This window comes from Conger conger, chromosome 14 (genome assembly GCF_963514075.1).
Source record: "Conger conger chromosome 14, fConCon1.1, whole genome shotgun sequence".
NCBI classification, from domain to species: Eukaryota; Metazoa; Chordata; class Actinopteri; order Anguilliformes; family Congridae; genus Conger; species Conger conger.
In genome coordinates, this window is record NC_083773.1 from 26992814 (window position 1) to 27020367 (window position 27554).

At 42.4% G+C, this 27554-nt stretch overlaps 1 protein-coding gene across 1 annotated transcript; it reads left to right on the top strand.

The window, feature by feature from the left end:
• The first annotated feature begins 4431 nt into the window (after positions 1-4431).
• Positions 4432-21982, top strand: b4galnt1b (beta-1,4-N-acetyl-galactosaminyl transferase 1b). Its single transcript, XM_061220260.1, has 12 exons — positions 4432-4568; positions 6662-6837; positions 7982-8198; positions 8912-9088; positions 9791-9897; positions 11312-11349; positions 11892-12072; positions 14170-14262; positions 15030-15217; positions 15956-16096; positions 18189-18426; positions 18978-21982. Exons 3-12 carry the CDS (start codon positions 7990-7992, stop codon positions 19190-19192), a joined length of 1587 nt encoding a protein of 528 aa, XP_061076244.1. The 5' UTR covers positions 4432-4568; positions 6662-6837; positions 7982-7989; the 3' UTR covers positions 19193-21982.
• The last annotated feature ends 5572 nt before the right edge of the window (positions 21983-27554 follow it).

Sequence of the window (27554 nt, forward strand, 5' to 3'; positions counted from 1 at the left end):
TACAACACTGGGATTGCACGCGATTTCCATCAGCGAAAACCCGTTCATAGAGTGAATAAAATATTATATTACATCATTAAAACGGATATATCCTTGGATAGCGAGGTACCTTTCTTTAATATTTTTTTATGATGGCTTCTTTCACAGTTTGGTGTACCATTGAAATCTTGGCTACCAGAAATAACATTATTATTATTATTATTATTATTATTATTATTATTATTATTATTATTATTATGCTAAATGGACTGCATTTATATATCACTTTTATCCAAAGCTCTTTACAATTGATGCCTCTCATTCACCCATTCACACACACTCACAAACCAACGGCAACAGGCTGCACTGCTGGGCACCAATCATTACATTACATTACATTACAGTCATTTGGCAGATGCTCCTATCCAGAGCGACATACAATAAAGTGCAAATCATAACCAGGGACAAGTGCGGTGAAAACCCTAGAGGGAAGTATGGATCCAAGTGCTAGAGTGATGACATAGATTAAAAACTTGAACCCTTGTAGAGCGATAATCAGATAAACTGACCAAGAAGTAGCAATACCACAGTCTTGCCAACTAGAATAGTATATAGCATACATGGCTAATTTAGAAATGACAGTGAGGTAAAGGAGGGAAAAGGTGCAACCTGAGTTTTCAGATTTGTCTTTATGGTATTTGTCTTCAAGATTTGTCTTGAAGACTCAGCTGTTCTGACCTCCACAGGAAGGTCATTCCACGCCCTTGGGGGCATAACAGACAGCAGTCGTGACCGAGAAGTGCAAGTGTGACAAGGGGGAGGTGCCAGGTGTCCAGAGGTAGCAGAACAGAGAGGTCTGGCAGGCCTGTAGGGTCTGATGAACTTTTGGATGTATGCTGGGGTTCATCCCTTAACTGACCAGTGGGCAAGAATTTTACATTACAAGGCATTTAGCAGCGAAGTACAGATCTAACACAAGTACAAGTGTGAAGAGGACCTGAGAGGACAGTACGGTTCCGAGTCCTAGTGTGACCATACAAATACAATCGGAAGCCATAACAGGCAGCCAGTGGTCAGTGAGCAGGGGGCTGACGTAAGAGTGTCATAATAGTAATAATAATAAAATCTAAAATTATTATTATTATTATTATTATTATTATTACTTTGGGTGACAAGATCAGAACATACCATTTTCATCGAAGATCATGTGGCTCTAATCAAAACAGTAACCCAAACTGTCTTTAATTGCCCAAATGATAGCCTAATTATCTTCATAAAGTTGATTTGCCATGAAACTGGGATTTAAGCCTTTGGTTTAAACACCAGCAAAGCACACCCCTTGTACTTCCAGTTTACCATAATTCCAATGTGTGTCACTACGGAGGAGAAACCGAGCCCTTGTGCTCACTGATTAAATGCGTTTGAATGACTTCCTCACGATGTGCCCATTGCTGGCCTCCTCCCTGGTTTTGATTTATCATTCACATCAGCTTTAATAAGCTTGCTCAATTTGAGCTTTCTGACATTGTCTGCAAAGGATCAAACCTAGACACTGCAGGCTGAAGCCCTGGCAATATGATTAGCTGACTGTACCTGGGAATCTGCAGTTGCAGGATGTGCCAGGGATAAGGTGGGGCTGCTCAGCATCCTTCAGGCTATGGCTGCATATGCTTCTAATCCTGTGAAATGTTTATGGAATTGGGTTTTTGGTTTTTGGATGGACAATGTGTGATGTATGAAACACATGGCAACCCAGGACTACTCCAATAACAATGCTTCTCTGTCTCAGGTGCATGACATCATCGTATATGCCTTTGCAGTGAAGACATGAAGACAGGAGGTACTGCAAGGACGTATGTAGCCAGCTAGCCTTACCGTTCAGAACAGAGATAAGGATGCAGGCAAAACTATTCAGCTTCATATCTCTGCATATTGAAATAGTGAATTAATGTATTTTGTCTTATTTCATGTTAAACCACTCAACACCATCGACGACATAGAGGGATGAAACACAGTTTTTTCCTTTCTTTTAATATAGAATTGTATGACCTTTTAAATAACAGCACCAGACAGCAAAAACACCAAAAGTATAATGTGTTGCCATATTCAATTACCGATCATCTTTGGAAAAACCATATGCACATATTTCAGACATTTCCACAAACCTTGAAAAATGGAAAAACTATTTGGCTTGCTGGGTTGTTTGCTCTTAACTTTGACTGTCAGATAGATTGTTAAAGTTAAATAAAAGCCCTTCCTCTGTGGGAAACACTGTATACACTTTAGTTTCCCTAATGGCCACAGCTGCTGAAGGAATGGAGAGCAGGGTCCACTCTGTGGTGTGCGGCCCATTTTAAAGCCAGATCTCCTGCCCAGTTTAAGCAGTGTGCACGCATGCATCTACCTGCTCCTTCCATTGACTCCTCATCACTTCTCACAGGGCCACACCCAGGCTGTATGGGAAGGAGCGCACCCAAGATTTAGAGGAATACATATATAAATAAATAAACCATTAAGCCACTTGAAACACCATACAGTCTCTATATCCATCTATATTACTATATTACATTGGTAATTGCATGTCTGTATGTATTATTTGAGAATGAAATGGTGAAGAATTGAAAGGTAAATGTCCTATATACTTTAATTGGCAGTCATAAATAAATATTATTTTATTTATCTCAATGGGGGTGGTTGCAATTAATTTGATTATTGATGTGATTTTTTTGCTTAGTCGACAGCTGTCCAGTAGGCTCTGGCTGTCTTCAAAATGGTGCACTTGTCCTTTAAATAGTGGACTAACTAGGGTGTCAGGCATTTGCCTCTGTCTTTGCTATGTCTTTGTGGGCCACCGTTTCAGCTAATTATTCTTATAATTATTCTTATAAATAACCTAAATACATCCATCCATCCATCCATCCATTATCTGAACCCGCTTATCCTGAACAGGGTCGCAGGGGGCTGGAGCCTATCCCAGCATACATTGGGCGAAAGGCAGGAATACACCCTGGACAGGTCGCCAGTCCATCACAGGGCACACACACCATTCACTCACACACTCATACCTATGGGCAATTTAGACTCTCCAATCAGCCTAACCTGCATGTCTTTGGACTGTGGGAGGAAACCGGAGTACCCGGAGGAAACCCACGCAGACACGGGGAGAACATGCAAACTCCGCACAGAGAGGCCCCGGCCGACGGGGATTCGAACCCAGGACCTCCTTGTTGTGAGGCGGCAGTGCTACCCACTGCACCATCCGTGCCGCCAACCTAAATACACTGTAAATTAATTTAGCAAATAAGTTGATTGGAAATTCCAAAATGGATTGGCTTTCATTGTGCACACCGCTGGTTTGACATCACAAAAAATGTATGCTTGATGACCATAGAGAAAAAAAGGAAGCTTTCAGATAAAAGCAGGTCATTCATATGATGAAATTGTGCCATTGTGCCACAGTCTAAAGAGCATCCTGTAGCTTGTCTGTACCTGCCTTTAAAGACTATGGGTTTCCACTTCCCTGTCAAGGTCTCCCCATGATCCCTGCCATGACACCTTCAGTTACCCTCTCTACCTTCTACTTGTCTGAATAAAGCAAAAAATACAAATGGAGGGTGAGCCTGTCCACGTTCAACCAGAATGCACCGAATGACTCTGTATCCCCCCTCATCTTTGCAGTTGCAGTACACTTCGATGGCTGGTGGTTGTTCGTTGGATATGTGACAGCAGTCTTCACAAACATGACAGTGAAGTGGGTGAAAATGGCTGCTATTTTGGGAGGCCATATTCTTCAGCGAATATGACAATACAAATTCATTATATACAAGAAGACCGGTCTTAGAAGAAAATGTAAGCAGTGACTTTGCACAGTCGCACTAGAAAATAAGGGATAAAATATATATGGTCAAACTTAAGGGATTGGCATTAACTAATGTAGTTGTTAACCTGAATTAATGATGTACAAATACATTAGTTATGCATTAAATACATTTTTCATTAGTTAATGCATTTGTTAACTAACTAACTAACTAACTAACTAACTAACTAACGTACAACTTGCATGATATTTATACATTAGCAAAGTTAACCATTTAGAAATATATTAACTGACTTTTTAATGCCAATATTAATTGCCAATGACTAATGTAATTGTTAACATGAATTAATGATGTACAAATACGTTAACAGAGCTGTACAAATTAACTTATCAGTTAGTTAACAATACATTATTTCATGCCAATTTATTGAACCTTATTGTAAAGTGTTACCACATATAAAAAATAAGAAAAAATCCATGCATTTGATGTAAATTCTTTATTTTAAGAACTTGTGCGTATAGGCTTCTACGCCACTACTTTTGCAGGCTCAAGGGCGCTTCACTGCAAGATGTAGTCGCGCTTTTCGGCCGCTTGAAGCGCCATCACACCTTCACGAAGCAGATGGGTCGAATCAGGAGAGCGACTGCAGCACAGTGCGATAGGGTCGTAACAATATTACATACATAGTGACACGCAGACCGTTATATTTTAATTTCGGAGTGTTTGTTCTGGCGTCATTCGGAGGAAAGGACAACCTTTGCTTAGATGGCGGTAAGATTTGATTTATGATTGTCTTTTTTACGTGTCGCCTATTTATAGTCCTAATCTAATAACCGATTATCTTGATTTCATTTCCAAAATACTGGTTGTTTACCCGTTTTCCGGAGATATAGCGGTAATAAACATGATTATCTGTAACGGGCAGGTGGGGGCGTGTAACATAAACCAATGCTCCAAACAGCGTAGTGAGAATTGGTCAATTGGCTAAATAGCTATTTATGCAGCTAATTACGGCTAGCTGTAATACCATTAACGGGTTATTCGTTGGTACTATATATATCACATTGCACTCTTCTACGGCATGTTTAAGACTTGTTCACAGAATAAATGCGGCATGCTACGAATGAAGCAACCAATTTGATTAAAGTCAATTTGTTGATTCGATGGTCAATGTATGATTTAATATCGGTTCTTCCAGGTTTGCGGTGAGGCCTCTCTAATAGTCTCAAATATTTATTAACGTTTGTAATTCGATTGTTCGCTAATTTGCAATGTGAATCGTATCTGAATTAGTGGGGTCAGCGGATTTTACAATAGATATGGTGTGATAATCTTTGACAGGGGGTCCTCTTTACATAGGCTACCGGTGAAGAATGGAATACGGGCATTGCCGGGCCCATGGTCCCGTATTCCCGATCAAATTTAATTCCGGTGATAACTATTCTCAATCTGAGTGACCACTAGTTTACCTGTACACGTTGATAAAATAAATTGTGTTTGCTTTTAGAGCCGTGTATTTTTCTTTCTCACAGGAAACACCCCAGCTACCCATTGCATGGCGGCATCCCCATCCCCCATACCAAGATAATCAGTGTTGCCTTAATTTGATCGGTTTTTGTGTGTGACATTTTAAAAAATCGATACGTTTTCTGGAGGTGTTCCCTGCATAAATTGAAGGCGTATAAATGTTTGCTGCGCGCGCCTGGTCATATAGTTTGTGGAATTCCAGGGTGTTGTCGGAGCGCAAACCGGCCTGGCACCAATTCACGTGACGATTCAGTTTTCTTTTTTCTCGATCGTCTGCGAGTAGGCTACAACAACGTATCGCTTTACCAAGGTGTGCTTTAATTCCCTTCCAATAAGTCTGGAGGATGTGCGGTTTATGTCAGTGTTTTGTTTAACAGTTTTTTGGGGGGTTCAAAAGACCATGGTTTGGCTTTTCAAATTATGGAGATATAAAAAAGTGGAATGGGAGGGTGTGTCTTTCTACCCAGGATAAACGAGGTGGGACATACAGCTAGATTAGCATCATGTTCTCAGAGAGAAATTCCACTAGTTCCAGCCTCAGTCCCCATGTGACAGACAGTGGACATAGATGGTCCAGGAAAGAGAGCCAGAGTGTGATTTGTCCAGAACAGGTGCTGTAGTGGATTTGCATGCATTGTTGGCCCAACAGGCAACAGGATCTGGACTCACTCAGGCCACCCTGAGGGACAGGATTATGGACAGACACTCTTCTGTCAGGCCTTCTGCTCGTATTATTTACCCAGCCATATGGTGCTGAGGGTCTGGACAGTGGGTAGTAGGGGGTCCTCTCTCTCTCCAGCATCCCCTCTGAAATAGTGGCTGGCCCCAGCACAGCGCCCCCAGTGCAGGGCAGAGTGGCAGGTGCAGCGCAGGGACGTCAATGTCTCCAAATGCTTCAGTCTTGGCTCTTCCAAGTGACGTCGTTCTTTGGAATTTCCCCTGTTCAGATCGATTCGTCCCTCCCCCCACCCCAACCTGCCCAAGAAAATATGAGTCAGTGCCACAGGGTTTGCTGGTATTAAGTCAGAACAGGGCACCATTACCGTTACATTACATTACATGTCATTTAGCGACTTACATTTGATTAGACTAAGCAGGAGACAGTATATTTGAAAGAATTGCATCATTAATAATGTATAACAGGGTGTTTTCAGCATTTGCAGACAATGTGAACTTTTGTGTTTTTCCCACAGCCCCAAGGACATGCATGTACTCAACCAGATTACTTCCCAGAAATTATGCCCCTCCTTCCCCCTCCCACAGAACACATGATTGCAACCCAAAACCAGCCCCTCCCCCCCAAACTCACAGTTGTGCATTTTTGCCTTTTGGTCCAGAGTTGATTTCCGGCATGTGCAGATGGGACAGTGGCTGCTCTGGACCTCTGTGTTTGCACCCGTGGAATTGTGGGGGCAGGAAGGGTTTTGCCCGGAAGTACCTCTTCTTAAAACTGGATAGAGACTAATGGGGAAGACACCAGTGACCGTATTGTGTCCTGATCAATGATAGCAGGGTAAGACTTCATGTAGAGAAATGTGCAAAATACTGCAAACCTCAGGTTAAATATTCTTTCATTATTGCTTTTTTAATAACTTTAAAACTGCTTGTATCAGAACTGTCACTGTATTGAGTATCTATGCAAGCAAGATTTGTTTAGGAAATGAATGTCATAACTTATTTATGCATGTTGTGCATTAAATTGATTTCTATGATATGTTTTCTTGGAGGTTTGTTGCTACACTGAAGGGCACTGTACATTATTTAATGTGTTTTTTTTTATGTTTGTCTCTGAGTATACAGTATATGTTAATTGGGAAGAGTGCAATTATTTCACACAATAAGTGAGTGAGTGGAGTTTGTTTTACTACATGCAGTTTCACCTACGGGGTTATGGGCAAAATGCAACCTTTATACTGCTTAATACTTCCAAATGAAAATTTTAACTGAACGTTTCAGCACTTTTAATAATCATGTAACCATTTATTAGACTATACCAGCCCATTTTTATTTTTTAATTTAAGATTTATATTTCTTCCTGCCGGTTTAGAACTGAGGGAATTGTTGTTGAAAAATTAGTTATATAATATATGGTTATATATATATATATATATATATATATATATATATATATATATATTATCATTAGTTATATATTAAAAGTGAAGACTGCCAGCTTTAATATGTGGGTATTTACAACCATAAAAGGTGATATTTCATAGTGTCCCCATATTAGGGGAGCAAAAGCAGTTGAACAGTTAGTTACTCAACCGTTTCTTGGGCAGCTGTGTGTCTTTGCCTCATCAGCTTAGGCAAAGAAAGCTAAGAAAAGCAGTTTGTATTTGGAGTCTGTTACTGTTGTTTCTCAGCATTAGGAACAAATAAGTGTCAGTGCCAGTGAAGCAGGCCATCATGTGGCTGAAAAACTGAATAAATCAATCACAGAGTAAACTCAATTTACGTCTTTACTTAGAAGAGTAGTCCTACTCAGCAAGAAAGGCTCGTTATCAGAACCCTTTGTTATTTACACAAATCATGACCTGCTGTTTTCATTCAGGTTTTTGAACCCTGTCTAGTAATAGGCAATTCATTAAACACAGTTACTCTGCTATAATGAAACACAGGATCTGACTGGTCTTACCTGTTTTGCCGTGGAACAGTGTCCAGGATGTACTCCCTGCGGAAGACGGTGTTGCTTGTGATCGTGGCCTCAGTGTTGCTGGTGGCCGCACTGCTCCGCTCCTGGACGCCTAGGACCTACACCACTGTGGACGTGCGGCAGAAACCAGGGAACAGCGCAGACCGGCTCCTGGAGGAGAGGCTGCAGGACCACCGATACAGCAGCATACCATACCACCTGAAGGAGAGCGTAGCTGGGTGGGTACCATAGATATGCTAGCATACCATACCACCTGAAGGAGAGCGTAGCTGGGTGGGTACCATAGATATGTCAGCATACCATACCACCTGAAGGAGAGCGTAGCTGGGTGGGTACCATAGATATGCCAGTATACCATACCACCTGAAGGAGAGCGTAGCTGGGTGGGTACCATAGATATGCCAGTATACCATATTGCCTGAAGGAGAGTGTAATTATCTGATTCAGACAATTTAAATAAAAATTTAACACAACAGCCCTTCCCTAACACTGTTTTGCATTACATTACATTATTGGCATTTATCCAGAGCGACGTATGGTTGATTACACTAAGCAGGAGACAATCCTCCCGTAGAGCAATGCAGGGTTAAGGGCCTTGAAGGGCCCAACGGCTGTGCGAATCTTATTGTGGCTACACTGGGATTCAGGCCGCCTCCATGTCTATTAAATCAGGTCTCCAGATGATTCTTGACTTTGCCGATTTAAAAACACGGAAACTCTGTCCTGACATGTTTGTGCAGCCAAGCGTACTGGTGTGCTTAATCTTGAGATTAATAGTCATTGGTTTCCATTTTCTGCTCACGTTTTAGCATCAAATGAAAGTCGTTAGACGAAAGACTTCAGTCATTTTTGCTTTGAACATTGTTAAGTACCCTGCTGATATCTCTTTCCGTCCTGTCTGTCTGTGCCCCATGACCTACCCAAATTTCAGCCTGCTCGCCCGGAACGGGTGCGTGTGTGAGGGAGAGGGCGGGGGGGTGCGACTGCCCTTTGCCCAGCTGCTGTTCCCGCGGGTGTCGGCCCACACCCTGCACACGGCCTTCGAGCCCGTGGAGCTGGAGGAGCTGAAACGTCGGCGTACACAGGAGTACCACAGCTTCCAGATGAGGCGAGTCCCCTCCTGAAAACACTCGATAGCAGTAGCAGCAGTGCCTTGTTGAGCCAAGGAAAGGGGCAGTCATTCACCCACCGAGCATCACAGCATAACATTTCATCGTAACTCTACACAAGTAACAGGGCACATGAAAACACAGGACACAGGAAGTATAGTCATATGTACCATGTAAGGGCAATATAGCACTGTGGGAAATGTAGAGAGAGAGTCACCACGTATCATTATTAAAAGAAGATGCAGTATATTGGACCTCATTGCTATAAAAGAGATTTGACATTTAAGCTAAGATATAATCATGGGATTAGTTTACTTTATTTGACAATGAAAGTAAGACAAACTAAGTCCAGTGAATCCTAAGACACAAGCATTCCTAACCGTCCTGCTGAGCTTGTTTCACCCTCCTCTGTAACACACAATGCCCCTCCTCTGTAACACACAATGCCACACATTTGAAGCTCAGGCCTGGATGCCATTACTATTTTTAGCTTTGATATAATTATGTATAAAAGCTAAGAACAGATGTGATTATGCATCTCATTCTTTGTGAAGAAGTAAAGTTCATTCTTGTCCCATTGAATTGCTGTGTGACACTGAAATGAGGACCCAACCGTGCTGGGTTCCCTCAGGGTTCTCAAAATGTTTTCTGTTAGTTTGGGCAATGCTCACTGGAATCTGTTTACGACCGCTCTGTTAAAGGTCCCAGACGCCTGCCGATTTGCTTATTGTAGCAGAAGCCAACAGCCCCCTGCAGTACCCCACCCAGGGGGTTGAAGTGCGCCCCCTAAAAACCATCCTCATCCCAGGTTAGAGAAGACCCTCACATCACTGCTCTGAGTACACCAATGCTCAATGGGGATGATGCTGATGATGGTTACGGTGATGATCAATAATTACATTTACACAATAATAACACACAACTACATTATGTCATCTAGCTTATTTTTACACAAAGAGGCATCATTTGTCCACCTTATATGCACATCTTATATTTTGACAAAGTATCCATTTATACAGCTGGATATACAAGTTAAATTTCTTTCTAATACAGTGGCAATGCCCTACCTGGGAATCAAACTAAGAACATGTAGCTTACAAACCAGTTTCCCCTAACCATACTACTACACTGCTTTACACAGCTTTGACCAGTCTGGCCCTTCTACTGACCTGTCTCATTAACAAGGTGTTTTTGCCCACAGAACTGCTGCTCACTGTATGTTTTTTTGTTTTTCGCACCATTCCCTGCAAACTCTAGAGACTGTTTTCTCTGATCTCAATTGTTTATTGTTTATTTTGATACCTATTGGTTGTTGTCAACAACTTATTTTCCTAGGGTTCACATGTATGTAGGGTAATACACCACAGACCCTGTGCAGTACAGGATTAATGAAAAGATGGTAGTGGATCTCTGACCTGCTGGATACAGTTAGGAGAAGGAAGGTGACGTCATTTTGACGGTTTGGGCTGGCACCAGATCTCTGACACTAATGGATGGAGACCAGTGAGTCCTCACCATGAGCATTGATATAATGGATCATTTCAGATTCATATTGCAAATATAACTTTTCAGAAAAAAATACCCCAATCATTTCTCTTTGTTTGGTTCCTCTTGTGTAACAAAGGAATTTTATCTAAAATTATGCTTTAGATTTGTGAATTTAAAATGTATCTGTTGTGCAAAATCACCTGCACCTGTTATAGTTATCTGGTTATCTATATGATTATTTGTGTTGCAGCAGAACTGCCTCCCAGTGGACTGAAAGCTATTCTTACTTTTCTGTCAAGCTATAAATACCTAATGAAGTAATAACCTTGGGTAGGAACAGGAAGGTCAAACACATTGTTATTTAAGTTAGTTTACGTTTATTTTTAGAGACCTACAGTAGTACAGAAAATCTGACTGGGGAAGTGACTGTTATAAATAGTTGAGTGCCAAAATAGGAAATTTCTCATTTGTGCTCAGTGGCTGCTCAATGAGCTTGAAATCAAGGAGACAGACATTGTTCCTTTCAGTGTAATGAGAACATTATAAGCAAGAAAATGGGCTTAATCTGCATGCTGGAAAGGTACTGTTTCTTTGGGTCATGTTATGGTAAACTGGAGGCAATTTTCTTTAAATGTCAACTAAGACTGCTGAATTGTTAATCAAGCAACTGGCTTCTGGGAAATTATCCAATTAATGTTTCTGTGTGCAGCTGAACATTCCCCTCATTTTTTCAGGGTTGGCCCTACAAGAACCACCCAGAGATCTCCACTTGGTAAGTCACATTGTTCCTTTTGATAGATATCTGCTTGTCTATTTCTTGTTGATAGAATAGAGTTAAATTATTTCTTAGGTTATTTCTTAATTCCAAATTGTAAATCCCAAACACTCAATTAAATTATATTTTCAATTTGAAGGTTGTGACAGGCTAAAACATGTTCTGCTTCTCCCAAAATGATTCACAGCTTTTCCATGAAGGAAATTATCTATCCCTTTCTCACTCTCTCTCTCGCTCACTCTCTCACTTACTCTCTCTCACTCTCTCACTTTCTCTCTCTCTTGCTCATTGTCTCTCTTGCTCACTCTCTCTCTCACTTACTCTCTCTCACTCTCTCACCCTTGCTCATTGTCTCTCTCTTGTTCACTCTCTCTATCTCTCTCTCACTTACTCTCTCTCACTCTCTCACCCTTGCTCATTGTCTCTCTCTTGTTCACTCTCTCTCTTGCTCTCACTTACTCTCTCTCACTCTCTCACCCTTGCTCATTGTCTCTCTCTTGTTCACTCTCTCTCTCCCTCTCTCCCTCTCTCTCCCTCAGGTGAACTTCACTGCCACCCTGGGGACGTTCAATGTGGCAGCAGAAGTGGCCGGGGTGAAACTCAGGGGTGATGGGGAAATGCACATGACCCTGTCCAGCAGCCTGCTGCCGAACCTGAACCGACAGCTGCAGTTTGTCACCTACACCAACACCCTCTTCCACCCCAGCACTGCTGACACAGGTGAGGCCACACCCAAGCTGCTGTCCCGAAAACCCACACTTTCGTACTGCCTACAACCCATGGAAATAGATTTTAACAGAGGTTAGTGACCTAAGTTGGCGTTCAAAGTTCCTAGATGTGCTATCACATGTTCTCAGTGGACAAACAAATAGTAGCACGCATTCTTGCATTCCTCTATACTTTTAGCTCCCAGGAGGCCTTGTTGTGTGATATTTCTTGCACAAACTATTATTTATCAAAAAGTATTTTGCTCTGACAACGTACTTGACAGAAAATTATACTCAAGATATTGATGACCTCTTTTGGAATATACCAAGAAGTTTGACACTTATATTCTGGTCAAAGTTCATGGAAGGTGATAGTGTGACCTCAGACCCTTCTACTCCAAATGTAAACACTGCTTGCATGCATATGGTGAGCTGTGCTCACAGTGTACCTGGTGGTATGCACTACCAAGTGCATGATTATGGAGCATACATACTTACATCTGTAGCCCGTGTCCTGTTGCATGGCATCTTTTCTTTGTGAGTTGCTGTCCTAATCAGAGAGCGAGGATCAATAACAAGGATCATCATGCCTCTTTGAACTGATTGAGTCCCAGTACACAAGCAGCAAATAAAAAAATTAAAAAAAACATCTTAACTCCCCTCCCGCCAAAATGGGGCATTGTTGCACAAGCAGCTTCTGTGTGGCCACGTGCTCTTCCACTCTTTGGCAGCACTCCAAACGGCATTCTGCATAGCATGCACTCACTGCCAAACGTACTGGTGAAGGTGTACCAGTGTCCCGGCCAAAGGGATTGAATGTGGAATGCAGTCTGAAAGACGAGATGCACACGGTGGAACCTCGGCTGTGTTCCAGCTCAGGGTGGCACACTACGTGCTTGTACACCAGTTGAGTGGTACTTGGGTGCCTATATTTCTTATTACGGAACCAAGCATCAAAGGTGAGAGACACCTGATTGTTTATCTTGATATTATTATTATTTCTGCCACCATTTTTTCCAGTACTAGCAAAACCACCCAATTTAATTTAATGAAACTTGGCTCATTGATAGAGGGTTACTGCAAAAGGCGATTTTGCCTCGATTGGCCACTTTTTTACAAGGTTTGACAGACCATAACTCCTTGCTCATTAGATCTAAAAATCGAAGTCAAAACAAATATTTTTTTAAATAAAATCTGGTTAGAACCTATACACTTAGAAAAATTTTCATGAAACTCAGAATATAGCATCAACGAGGCAAATATCTTAAACCCCATTATAAACAAAGTTGCTATGCTTAAACCTGTATCTGCAGCAAGCCAATTGCTGCGTGTTGGCATGGCTTGCTGTTCACCTAAGAGATTCATATGAGAATTGCTAGACTGATAGAGGGTACCTACGAATGACCGAATTTAGTGTCGATTAGCCACATGCTGGAAGTATAGCAGTTAACTAAATTCCAATAATTAAACAATGATACGTCTTGCACTGTTTCACGTAGAGACCATGAGCTAATGTCTCAAGATCCCTCTTGTCCTTCAGAATAAATTTGCCTCAATGACCCATAAGCCTACCATTATGGATTTACTGCCATTTTTAATTTATAAAAAAATTAAATAAAATCTTTCTCCTCCTAGCTTGTCCAATTTACATTAAACTTGGCATATGACATTGACTGACCAGTCCCTCTAACTGGCTTGGCTTTTTTGCAAAAAGATAAAAAACTATATAAAACGGTTTGACATATGGATGAAACCCCAGGAGTCACACACTGCTTGAGGGGGCTGCCCTAGGGACTGCCCCACAAAGCTCAGTTTCTATTCATCAGTTTGATGTTGCATTTGTTGTCATTATCGATTTGTGTTGTTTTGTGCAGTTCTACACAACCACAGGCTTGCTGACACAGCAGAATGAGGTCGAATTGATAGATAATTCATATATTTAAGTCATTAGAATGACTCTATTATCATTATAGACAGCTGTAAAATGACTATCTCCACCATGTAAGGTTTAACTGAATCATACCTACTGTGGTCTGGGTCCCGCACAACCCGTTGTTCTATTCCAGGTGTGAAAGTATGTGAGTGTAAGCATGTTCTCTATGTCTTTCAGTGCAGTTTGAGACCAATGGACACCAGGCAGTCTTCACGATCAAGATCCGTCATGGCGTCACCCCGAAACTATATAACCCGGGACCAAAGGGTGGTACGTAGCACCACCCACAATAACTTAGGCTTAACAGGGACAGTGATATTCTTCAAAAATTAAGTTACATTAGTCACACAAATAACCTTCCAAAATGCCCATTTCTAGCATAAGGCAACCACAATAGCCTTCCAAGATCAAGGATCACTTGTCTTGCATGTACTTGATTAAACTGCTCCAAAATGTATTTCCAAAGACAATGCGATTTCTGCCAAAACAACTCTCATTATGGTTATGTTTCATTTTTAACTGAAGTACTTAGTGAGTCACTATTTGTCTTTACAAAAAGACTTAAATGAGCCTACCCACAAGGATATATTTGAGATAACCTGTAGTAATGTGGATGTGATAATATATAATGGCTTAAGACTGGGACACTATACATTATTCATTGTATAGGAAAAGGCTGTCTTGAATGCAATGTAATGTAATGTAATGAATCTGGCTGCAATGCACTCATCTCTGAGGAACACTGTGTTAAGTGTTGCATTTCTTCCACCCACAGGCATTATTTTTAAATCATTTAAACAAATGCTGTACTCATGTCATCTTATATTAAATTTTGTTGAATATACCTAATTGTTTTCATGCTCTTTTACCTTTAAATGTATTTTTTTTATTTCACAGACAAGAAAGCAATGTTGATACATAACAGCTCTCTGGGATTAAATAATAGATTAACATATTTCTATGGCAGCAGCTCAATGTCATAAAACTAATAGAACTTGCTCTGAAAAACTAAGCATGTCTGTTCCTCTCTCTTGCAGAATACAATATCAGTGCACTAGTCACCATAGCAACCAAAACATTCCTGCGCTACGACAAGCTGCAGAATCTGATTGACAGCATACGGCGGTACTACCCCACTGTCACCATAGTGATCGCAGACGACAGTGAGCACCCAAAGCCAGTGACTGGCCCTCACATCGAGCATTACATCATGCCCTTTGGGAAGGTGAGAGTCCGCACGGAGCAACAAACATCGCCGGTTGGCTTCTCATTTCATTTCACCAACACCTCATAGACGTCATAGAAAGACCTAGCAATTAACTATGGGAAACAATGGAACAGCAGCATACACTGTTTTTTCAGGTTCAGTTGTAAAACACAGGAATATCATAATGACGGGCAGTGTTTTGTGGCTAGGCGCTAACCCTGCTTTCAAGTGGTGTCAGATTTATAGTCTATATGACTTTACCACCGGAAAGACCCACATTAACACCTTATTATGTTGGATGATCAAGTCGGGGAAATCTGGATTCTAGATGCAGCAATTGGTTCTCCGTGAGCCATAAGAAATGTCATACAATAAAGCCTAGTGGCTAAACTTGGACCCGGAAGGTTGGTGGTTTAAGCCCTGGTCTAGCCACGAAAAGATCCGTACAGCTGTTGGGCCCTTGAGCAAGGGCCACATTGCTCCAGGGTGATTGTCCCCTGTTTAATCAACTGGAAGTTATTATCATTTTTACTCATTATTACTGCAGCATTCAATTTCCTGCGGTATTTGCATTTATAACCACCAGAAATAGCTAAAACTAGCTAGTCGATTGCTAGACTACAAAGCATGTGAACATGAAGGAGCCGGATGACTGAGAGAGGAAACCCGGGAGAGAACACACGGCCCGTCATCACCTGAAAGCAGAGTCAGTGCACGCTCTTACCCCCGGTGTTACCCCTGTGTTACCCCCCACAGGGCTGGTTCGCGGGGCGGAACCTGGCCGTCTCCCAGGTGACCACCAAGTACGTCCTGTGGGTGGACGATGACTTCATCTTCATGGGCAGCACCAGGCTGGAGAAGCTGGTGGACGTTCTGGAGAGCACCACCCTGGACCTGGTGAGGGAGAATAAGACGTGTAGCAGCGGTCATGCACAGAAAAGACTCGGGTCTATGCATTACTTTACTGGACCGCTGTGTAGGGCCATGTACTGCGGCCCTAACTAAAAGCTGGACACCTACTGTCATTTTAAAAGTCTACATTCTACATTGTGTAATAATTCAGATGGAGAATATTGTTAGTCAGAGGAGCTGGTTTGCAATCCTATTGTAGAGGGCACCACACAGTTCATACAAATGTATTGTGAGTCAGCTCTGTGAATTGGTTATCATATCAGGTAGAATTCGTGATATTAAAACAATTCCATGTGATTCACTAAGCACACAAGCCAAGCCAGGATTCCCATTTTTGCTTCTACTCTTTATAGATAATGGCATTATTTTGTGCAGCCCTGGAGATGATCTGTGCAGCTTGGGGATTAGATCTTTTTCTCAAGGGTTTTTTTTTAAGCCCATGACAGTTAGACCCAGTAGAATCATACCTATTCATTTCATAACCTATTTTAGCTGGATTTTGTGCTTTTCCTCTCAATTGTTGGGCTGGTCTTGCTGAGAGGGGTATCTCTGCCCACTCTGTGCATTCAGCTGTAAACCACTTGAGCAGGCAGCAGTCTGATGTACAGTACTGTGCAAAAGTTTTAGGCAGGTGTGAAAAAATGCTGTAAAGTAAGAATGCTTTCAAAAATAGAAATGTTTATAGTTTATTTTTTATCAGTTTACAAAATGCAAAGTGAGTGAACAGAAGAAAAATCTAAATCAAATCAGTATTTGGTGTGACTATCCTTTGCCTTCAAACAAGCATCAGTTCTTCTCGGTACACTTGTACAAAGTCAGGGATTTTGTAGGCATATAGTCAGGTGTATGATTAACCAATTATACCAAACAGGAGCTAATGATTATCAATTTTAGGTTGAAACACAATCATTAACTGAAACAGAAACCGCTGTGTAGGAGGGTTAAAACTGGGTGAGGAACAGCCAAAGCTTCCAAGGTATCTCCAAGATATTTGGAACAACCTACCTGCCGAGTTCCTTCAAAAACTGTGTGCAAGTATACCTATAAAAATTGTTGCCGTTTTTGAAGGCAAAGGGTGGTCACACCAAATAGTGATTTGATTGAGATTTTTCTAATGTTCATTCACTTCTTCTCTTCATGCCCTTTGTTAATTGATCAAAATAAACTATTAACATTTCTATTTTTGAATGTTAATCCAGGAAGGACAGTGCAGACTTTTGTACAGCTGCTGCATAATGTGTATGACAGTACAAAAGTAAAATAATGGAATTCCAGAGGATAAGCCCAGTGTCACGGCAACAGAGACTATTCTGTATCCTGGTATGTGATTGCGGTGCAATCAGTCCCTCTCAGGTCTCAGTCAGCTACTTTTCAAATGACAAAAGCTTTCTTCCTGTGATGTGGAGAAGAACAGAGTAGGCAGATACAGTAGAGCTATGGAATGGAGTGGGGCTCTCTGTGTGTAAATACTGCACTCCAGCTCCCGGCCTACGCAGCGGCCCTGGAGAATGGGGGCAGTGTTTGGCGCTGAGAAAGCGGCTCTTTGTGTGCGCCGGCTGCCCTGGAGGGGGAACAGATGGTCGACACGCGGGATCCAGACGGGGTTCCCTCTCCCTTGCATCCTGCCAGTGACCGAAATAGAAAAAGAGCCCCAAAAAAACCATGCACATTAACATGCATGACCTGAATCCAACACTGCCTCTCTCATGCGTAGTGCTTAGTGTACAGTATGTGCCGTATTGTTCGGCTGCCTTCTTTTTCATTTTTAGTGTGGTCTGTGGTATATGTGAGGTGTGGTCTACCTTTTTCCAGGGGTCCTGGGATGATACCCTCTTCCTCTGAGGAGACGGTTCACTTTCTGTTGTTTTCTTGTATTATTTCAGTTTTAGTTTATGCTAGTTGGTTGGCCCAGATGATTGTGTGCAATGAAGGATATTTTAGATACAGAATTCTCATGAAAGAGAAACTTCTGTAGGCATCACAATTGTGTAAGGCTTGTGGTTTAAAGCAAGAACTTGGAGCGACTCTTGTTCGCGCGTTTGTGAGCCGTAACGAGCTGGTCCTCCCGGGCGTGCAGGTGGGAGGGGCCGTGCGGGAGGCCACGGGCTACACTGCCACCTACAGGCAGACCATCTCCATTGAGGCCGGGGAGGAGGAGGGGGACTGCCTGCACATGCGCAGGGGCTTCCACCACGTCATCCAGGGCTTCCCCAACTGCGTCATCACCGACGGCGTCATCAACTTCTTCCTGGCCCGAACCGACAAGGTCCAACAAGTGGGCTTCGATCCCCGCCTGGCGCGGGTCGCTCACCTGGGTGAGTTTGAGTCCTGGGATTCCTGGGAATCCTGATCTAGTCATCACATGACCACATGACAAGCTTAGCCACAATTGCTTTTGTCATATCACAAGTGCTGCACAGGAAATGCTTGCTCAATATGTGCGAAAATAACGTACGCCATCTTTCTCTCGAGCCTGTGCATCTTGAGGAAAACTGTACAGCCAAGTCATTTAATTTTGGGAGTACATTGATTAGTGGTGATCTAATGGTCATCTAATTCACTGGACTAATGGATCCTGCCGAAAATTGTGTTCTGGATAATCATGGTATCGTGTATCACACTGACTGCAGTTCTCAAAGAAGGCACTAGATGTCACACTTGTACCACAAAGGTGTAAACAGCAATCATCAAATCCAAATCCGGCCCTAGTTTTCTCTTCTCCTGGGTACTTAGTGCTACTGAACACCTGACTCCCAGGTAAAGAGATGAGCCCTGGTGTAAAGACTGTTTCCATTTCCAAAAGTAAAATTGCATAGGAGGGTGTTTGGCCTTTTCACATTCTCACAGACACTCTCTCTGTTCTCAGAGTTCTTCATCGACGGCTTGGGGTCCCTGCACGTGGGCTCCTGCGATGACGTCATAGTCGGCCACGCCACCAAGATCAAGCTGCCCTGGGGCCAGTCGGAGAGCGACAAGACGTACGCCAAGTTCCGCTACCCGCCGGCCTCGTCCGACGCCACACACACCAAGAACGGCCTGCTGTACTTTAAGAACCGCTTCCAGTGTTTGACTCATAACTGAGCCCTGGCCTCAGCTCCTGCTCCCCTCCTTACCATCCCCGTCTGAGTTGCCAAAGAAGGTCCCTTTCCTGTGCGAGACCCGGAGGCCATTCCATTCTTTTTGTTTCTTTTTTGGAAAGACAGTCGGCCCCAGTCAGTTTTAATGCTGTGAATATAACGTTTTGACTCTCCTCCCTACATGTACCCCAGCCCACATAAATGCCAAACGTTCACGATTCGGACAGACCCGGTCTCCTTCCTGGAGGTGGTGCACCGTGTCGGGAACACCGGAACGCAGGCTCATCACACGGGCAGGCCCGCGTGGCCGGGCTGCCTCCGTCTCGGCCGTCGACAGTCTCCCAGAAGAGACCGTTCTGATGCCTGCCAAAAGGTGGCGATATGAAGAAAAACATGTGTCGAGATGTGTCCGATGGGCTAAGGCATTCCTTTACGGCTTTGTTCCATAACCTTTAGGTTTTTCACTTGTAACCTTTTTTTTGTTTTGTTTAAAACTGCTATCTCACGGACGGAGAAGGACGAAAGCACTTTTGTGATGTCCCCCCATATTGTCCCACTCACCTCAGATCCTGTGAGATTCAACAGACACCCCACCAGGAGTTTGTGCACTCTGCAGAGTTTGTGAATGGTCACCCTCCATCCTCCATACCTCCTATTGGATGGACCACTGTTGTAGTGCACCCAAATGAGGGAGCTGGCTTGACCAAAGCATGCATGATTGTTTCTGGAAAATACATCCAAAGGAATAACAAGATGGTGGCAGCTCAGAGAAAGCTGAACTGTAGGGACTGTTAGACCCACCAAACAAGAGGCCTAAATTGGGTTGACCACAGTGCCATGAGTTGGCTTTGAGACATATTGTAGTGTCTTTTTAACTGTTGTTCAAATGAATCCGGTCAGTGTATCTATCATTCCTTTATAGTCAAGTCTGAAGTTGTGAATATCCTTCATATTGTATAACTTAATCAATTATACAAGACTGGAGAATTTGTTTTATACATCCTTTTTTCAAGGGTATGTTGTTACGCATTTAATTTTGTGTTGCCTTTTTGTACGTTGACCACTAGATGGCCACCTTCCATCAAAAAAGTCTATTACCAAAAAGGTCCTTTCCCTATTGTTTTAAATGACTTGAAGTAAAACATAGGCTAACTTCATTAAGAAACCCACTTGACAGGTACATAAACATTTTGCTTGATGAGAAACTAATTTAGATTTTTGTCAATGAAGGGACGTGCTTTTGTTTAATGTTTTTCAACAATTATTTTATTTTCTGCTCTGTAGGCCAGACCTCTTTGTGAACAGAGAAATATGAAGGCATGTTTTCAGTGGTCCTGGGGTGTAATTGATGTGGGTAATTGCATTTGAGTGTAGTTGCATTTGAGTGTAATTGCATTTGAGTGATGGTTTGAGTAATGGGTAATTGCATTTGAGTGATGGTTTTGCATGTCGTGTTGTGTAGCATATGATGCTCAGCTGCTCAGTGTGGCTGGGGTTTGCTAGAATTTCAAGAAACAAGGTTTTCCTGGCAGTGGTGCAGTCACAGCTCAGCATTACCGTGGTTTAGTCGCATTTTGTGGTTTTGTTATAAAAAGGGACCATAAACATCCAGGTTACATTTACCTAATACATTTCCTATCAGCCCTGTGCACTGACATTCAAACATATAGAACACATTTTTTTAAAGAGTTTTGCAAAATGACTAGTCTATGTATGTGTGTGCAGCTGTGGCACTGCATATTTGTTGAAATCATATATTTTTTAACAATTAGGAATTTATTTTTCAGAAATGTGAGCGTTAGTTCAGGCATGGAAGCCAGTCAGACTTAATACCAGCCTTGCATGGCTCAGCCGATGAATGATAGACTATTTGACTTATGTTACTTTTATAAACAGGTCTGTGTCTATCTGATCAGCCAACAGAGTTATCTGTAGGTGCTCCTGCATTTTGAAAGGAAATACAAGTTTTTAAGCCCAGTGTACATTGGCATTGCAGTTTTTGTTATTTGAAGGCAGAAAAGCTGGGATTTAGCTCATCACATTTATCTCATTGGTCATGAAATACACTAATAGATCCCTTCTGACATTCTGATAACCCATTATATATAAAAATAGATTTTATACACAAGTACTCGCACTAGCCACAGCAGCAAACAACAAATATTTGGAATATCGTTGGTCAACTTTTGGAAGATCTATACAATGTATTACATGTGTATTTACAAATAGGGTATTTGGGTTTGGATGCAACCCAACTAACCATGATTTTATAGAGACTAAGGCCTTCGCAATATGCTCTATACTTCATTTTGAGAGTCAATTCCATTGAAGAGCTCCTCTTTTACATTATTTGTGCACATAAGCCAGTAAAACAACTCAAACTAAAATATTGTTAAAAAATCTAAAACTAAATTGACATTCACTCAATTTTTTCAGAACTCAAAAATTAAGAACAAATCACACTGCTGTCTGATTGACTTGAGGCCTTATATGGAGGAAAGGAAACCGGTGATTGGTTAAAAACCTCCATTGATTAGATGAGTGGGCGGGGCTTTGTGCCCCGCGCTCATTTGTAAATAGTAACGTTATTTACTTCCAGCATGCAGCTTCGCACCATAACTGCCGTGGGTTTTTGTAAATTGAAGGCAAGCTCCCATTTAGCAAGTGCCTGCGTTGGAATATGAAGCTCACCCAGGCAGTCTGAACACGTGTGTTGCTCACTCCATGAGATCAGTTTCAAACAGCTCGGTCTTACTGATACCATTTCCACATCACAGCAGGATTAGCTAAGGACATGCATGCAAGCCAAACATTTTTACATTTTTTTGTAGGTTGGGGAAAGTTGTGAAAACACCATGGTCACCCTGAAAAAAATTTCCTGCTGGAAAAAAAAAACAAAAAAACATTGCTACAATGTTGTTATTGACCGCAGATGTCGTAAAAAGTTGTGAGAAAGTTTTGTGCTAGCTGGACATGGAGGTCTATAAACCTCCTTTGATCAACCAAGGAACATGAAGTCCATAATTGGTGGGGTGTGTTAACAGTTTCAGGTGGGGGTAATGTTGTGTCTCGAGATTGGTTGAGGGAGAAGAGAGGGTGTCTTCTGTGGCAATTACCCTAAAATACAACTGGCTGCAGTCTTGTGTTTGGCAGTTTAATTGATGTGAGGTTACTTTTCTGCTTCCCCTAACGCCAATTAGCAAAATAATCCATGAGCTTTAAAAGGGAAAGCCCGGAGGGTGTGCCGTCTAGAGATTTCTTTGAAATATGAACTGGAAAAATTAATAGTATGGGCACATAACATCAAGCGGACAGATGATTTGCTTTCTGTGTTGACCATATTTGTGGTGTGTTTTTTGTCCTGTGTTTGAACTTGATTTGCACTGATTTAAATGTACCGGGTCAAGGGAACAGTGTTAGCTTGTGATCTAACAGAGGAGGGGGGGGGGGGGGGGGTTCTGTGTTGGAATTAGTGTACACGTGACTGCAGGGTGCTGTAAAAGCACCTCCAGTATTCACAAGCGCACCGATGTAGACAGGTCCTGCCCTCAGCTGCTGTCTCTGCCCACTCTCTCCACACTCGGCATGTGCACGGACCATGGCGCCCCCTCCGCTGTTGAACTGGGCTCTGGATGGGGCGAATATTAATATTGGAAATGTAATCTGATCCAGGATGAGCTGCTAGGGGCCCCTCGTAGTAAATGGAATTGCATGTAAGTATGTGTGTGTGTGTACACTAGATGAGGAGAATGTGTAAATGTGTACATGCATATTTTTCATCCTATCCGTTTTACCGGATCCCTGTACAGAGGACTTAGCGAAGACTCCCTGTGCATATCAGCTAACGGAGGGTGCTGAAGGAGGTCTAGCTGTGCTTAAGATTATTTTAAGTGTTTTTTTTGTTTGTCTTGATGTATTATTTATGTACGTAAGCCTCTGTCTTCCTGTCTGTGTGACTCTACTGTTGCAAAACGCTGAAGGGGCGAGGCCTGTGAAGTGACGGGAGTGGTCTTCCCCATCCCGGACTGAAAAATATGGGTGGAAGACTTTGTGTGTGTGCTGTGTTCAGACCACAAGAGCGCTGTAGTTTGTGGATGAGCCTGTCTCTCTCCCCTTCAGAGGGAAAATGATTCTTCCCCCTCCCCACACAAACAACAGCTCCCCCAGATGCACGCCCGTGGAAATGAGATCAGGCCCCTGTTCCACAGTGGCTCAGCTGTATCGCTGTGGGTGGGAGAGTAAGCGGACATCACCTGGCTCTTGCTTTTCACCGCTGTAGTTTGCTGTGCTGTTCCCGCCCCCTGCTCTGTGTTTGTTTCTCAGACCTGCTCTCATCGCTAAGCCTGTGGAGATTTATTCAGACTCAACAGCCGCAAAAGGCCAAACCGTCACCTTTGTTTGATAGGTTTGTAAAGATGACATTTGATTGGAGCAGTACTCAATAAATCTGACTGAATTTGTGCCACAGCTTTAAATTATTTTAAACGTGTGTGTGTGCGCATGCATATGGATGTGTTTGTTGAGAGAGTTTTTACAAAGCAGGCACTGAACATGATAGTTTCTGCCACATTCAACATTCAAACCAAGCAATAGCATGTAAATATATGTCCCAATTTCCAGGATATTTACAACTATAAAATTCACCATTGTGAAAGGGTGAAAGTGAGAGATCTTGGGAAGGGGATAGGTGCAGTATGAAAGGGTTAAAGTGAGAGATCTTGGGAAGGGGATAGGTACAGTATGAAAGGGTGAAAGTGAGGGATCATGGGAAGGGGATAGGTGCAGTATGAAAGGGTTAAAGTGAGGGATCTTGGGAAGGGGATAGGTGCAGTATGAAAGGGTGAAAGTGAGGGATCTTGGGAAGGGGATAGGTGCAGTATGAAAGGGTGAAAGTGAGAGATCTTGGGAAGGGGATAGGTGCAGTGAGTGGTGGGCAGCTGAGAGGCTCCTCCCTCTTCATACACCTCATAGGCAGACTGCCTTCTCTGAAGCCACGCCTATGCCAGAGAAACATCACCTCAAAAGGCACAACTAATCAGTGGAAAGAATTTCATTTTTGGCTGCACATATGGTCAGAATTAGATGAATATTGTTTTAGAATGTGATGCACATGGACTTACTGTGTGGTAATTTCACTATGTAGTCAGATACATTCTTCAAAAAAGGAGCTGGGGGGTGGGAGGTGGCTGATCAGAATACCCTCCACTAAAATTTTTTTTTAACTTTTGCACAGTGAACAGTCATGCTATCAGTATGATGGCAGGAATTTAATGCAACTTTATGAAGTCAATGAATACCATTACTATTCTGTCCATCTGCCCTAATGAAAATGTGTGTGTAATTAAATGTGACGTATCAAAACACTAGTCGGGGCAGCTGACCCTGATCAAAGACGAGTAGCAGAGTGCTGTTTTTCTCTTAGTGAGCACAGACCTCCCACCTCAGCAAAAAGCAGCTGACCTTGTGGCTCTCATGGACACAGGGTTGGCCACCTCAGTGCGAAAGCGTTAGCATTTGCTTGCCTGTAAAATATGGAATGCAAGCTAAAGGCGCATTAGGCAAATGGAAAGAGTGGTGAGATTGCATTAAAAAGCCTGCGTTGCCTTGTGCAAATTATGAATTATTTTCTCATTAACCATAACAAGCTGATTGACATCATGGGATCCCACAGTTGGTGATGGTCACAAACATTTCCTTACTGGAACTAAAAAAAAACACTTCAGAAACTAAAAATGGAAAAATTATTCAAATACACAGCTTCAAAGACTGGGCAAAGGAATCCAGAATGAGCAGAAGCAGAAGCAGAGCCCCCCATAGCAGCCAGGGGAGGGGTTCCTCTTCAGGCTGGGAGGCCAGGCCTTTTATAGAGACCAATCATCAGGTAACTGCTACCTTGCCTGAGAGAGGTATTCCAGAACAGAGGGTTTCAGTGAGAGCACCCGGCTTGGCTGTGTCAAGCTCAAGCATTCATAAGAAACATGCAGGTTTCAGGTCTTGACCTTACGTCAAGTGAAATCCAGTGTAATTCACCATTGTAGCATCGCACCTGCTTTATGTCCATGAAGTGTTCCATCAGGTTCATGAAAGCAGCACAGAGCATATCAGCATATACCTGTGTATACTCTAGCTTGATTTGAAAAATCTAGGCTGCTATGAAGTCATTTGGTGTTCTATACTGACTTTTATCAGAATTATGAATTTACTACAGTTTAAATAAATTATACCCGTCAGCAATGCAGAACTAAATCCATGTGATATAGGCTACTAAACACATAAATGATATTGAGAATATATCTGTGGCCACTTTCCACGAGCTTCTTTGTCAATCTAAGGCCTGGAAAAAGCAGCAGCAGGAAATGCGTTCTGTCAAAGAAAATGAAAGCCTGTTTTAATACACAAACGAGGGCAGGATGACGATGACGAAGCTACAGAAAACTCGCTCATCAGCTGCTGCGCCAAACCCGAGGCTGCGCGAAGCCGAAGAGGGAAGAGATGCAGCTAATTAGGGAATAATCAGCCTCCGCGAGGACGGCTGTCTCCCCGGCCGCGGCTCAAACTGGAGCTGACATAATGAGGCTGCGGGAAGCCACGGCGGTGAGGAAGCGCCACCTTGCCGCAGGAAGTCGCTCCGGGGACAGCACCAAAAAAAGGAACAATCGCCATTGGTAGCTGTTCTCCATGTGTTGCGCTATGGTTCTCCAATTCACTCACACACTCATACCTATGGGCAATTTAGACTCTTCAATTCATTCACTCATTCCTACCAGGACTTTAGAATCTTCAATTCACTCACATACTCATACCTACAAGCAATTTATACTCTTCAAGCCTAACCTCTGGACTCTGGAAGGAAACCGGAGTACCTGGAGGAAACTCATGCGGACACGGGGAGAACATGCAAACTCTGAAACAGAAGCTTGGATGGAATTCAAACCATGGACCTTCTTGTTGTGAGTGCCATCCGCAAGTGTGATTATACAAATGGAAATGAATCAATAGTACCCCATAGCAAGAGAGAATTTAGGCTGGCTGAATTATTCTCGTCATGCAACCAGGACACTTGGCCATTCAGGAGCACCACATGGTCTGCTTGTTCCCACTGTTTATGAAGTGAACCCCTTCAGTGCACTGAAGTTTAGTTGGAGGGCATGTGCTCTGAAATTAACATGGGGTAATGCAGAGATGGAGTAGGCCAATAGTTGAATGAAACTGACTATGTAAAACTGGGTGAAATCTTAAAAAACGTAATGCTCAAAGACCTTTTGTTAATAACTCCGGATGAAGTTTTCAAATCACCTTCAAATGTTGATTTAAAATCAACATCAGAAGTGCATCGCTATAATTGTCCTCTTGGGTCCTTTTCACACTTGTTCCTGTGTTCAATTGGCACTTCATTGTACATCACTCTGGATAAGAGCATCTGCTAAATGCCTTGTAATGTAATGTAATGTAATGCAATAATACGTAAATGAAAACAAATATGGAATTCTTTCTCAGATACAACTATGTAAAATGTTTCAACATGCCCCACGTTAGTTTGTGGCCTGGTCTCCCCTATAACACTGTTTTATGAAGCTGGTATGTGGAACCCTTAGGATCACTGGTCTCTTCCGACACTGAATCACACTGACTGCTGTCCCTTTTGCGGCTCTCTTGTTATCTGGTATTACCTTACCTGCATAGCTGCAATAGGCATTCTCAATTATCCCTCACTGGCTCCAGTGGTGGTAACTGAGATGAAAATACATGTGTACACTTAAGGTTACAGAACCTAGGGGACATTTTCACGGTGAAAAGCCAGGAAAACACTGTCTAGGTGTTCAGGTAAAAACCTGGCAGTATTTGGTTGAAAAGTGAGTTTTCCAGCTGAGTAGAACATAGCCAGGCTATATGCGGGTAGAACTTGAGCTATATTGGAGTAAACCTAGTCCGTTTATGTCAAAACTTCTCTCAATATAGATGTCCACCCCTCAGGTGGGAGTCTGATCCAGGAATGAAATCTTGTGCACTGGTATGTTAGTCTGACCATTATTTTCCCTTTGTATTTAATTCTATTTAAATTTTACATCTAAGTTTACACAGATATTTCTATAATACTGCAAAATGTAAAAACTCTTTGGTTGGAAAATAACTATCTAGTTTGAAAGACTGAGCATCGACACATTTATTATGAATGCTATTTCCCTGTAATTTATCAGATTTATCATATGAATTCTGATAAATTCATATGATAAATCTCCATATTGCAGAAACAATGCCTATAGTCCCAAATAAGGGGGGACCAGTGATTTGTTTTGGTAAAAACTGTCTTCATACATAAACCTGAAACAATACCATAACATCATAAACACTATAAATGCATAGTC

Excerpts from the sequence above, each read along its gene's own strand:
- b4galnt1b (XM_061220260.1), top strand. The coding sequence starts at position 7,990 with ATGTACTCCCTGCGGAAGACGGTGTTGCTTGTGATCGTGGCCTCAGTG. Across the intron at positions 12,073-14,169 it reads CCCCAGCACTGCTGACACAG|TGCAGTTTGAGACCAATGGA; the intron begins GTGAGGCCACAC and ends TATGTCTTTCAG. Across the intron at positions 14,263-15,029 it reads TAACCCGGGACCAAAGGGTG|AATACAATATCAGTGCACTA; the intron begins GTACGTAGCACC and ends TCTCTCTTGCAG.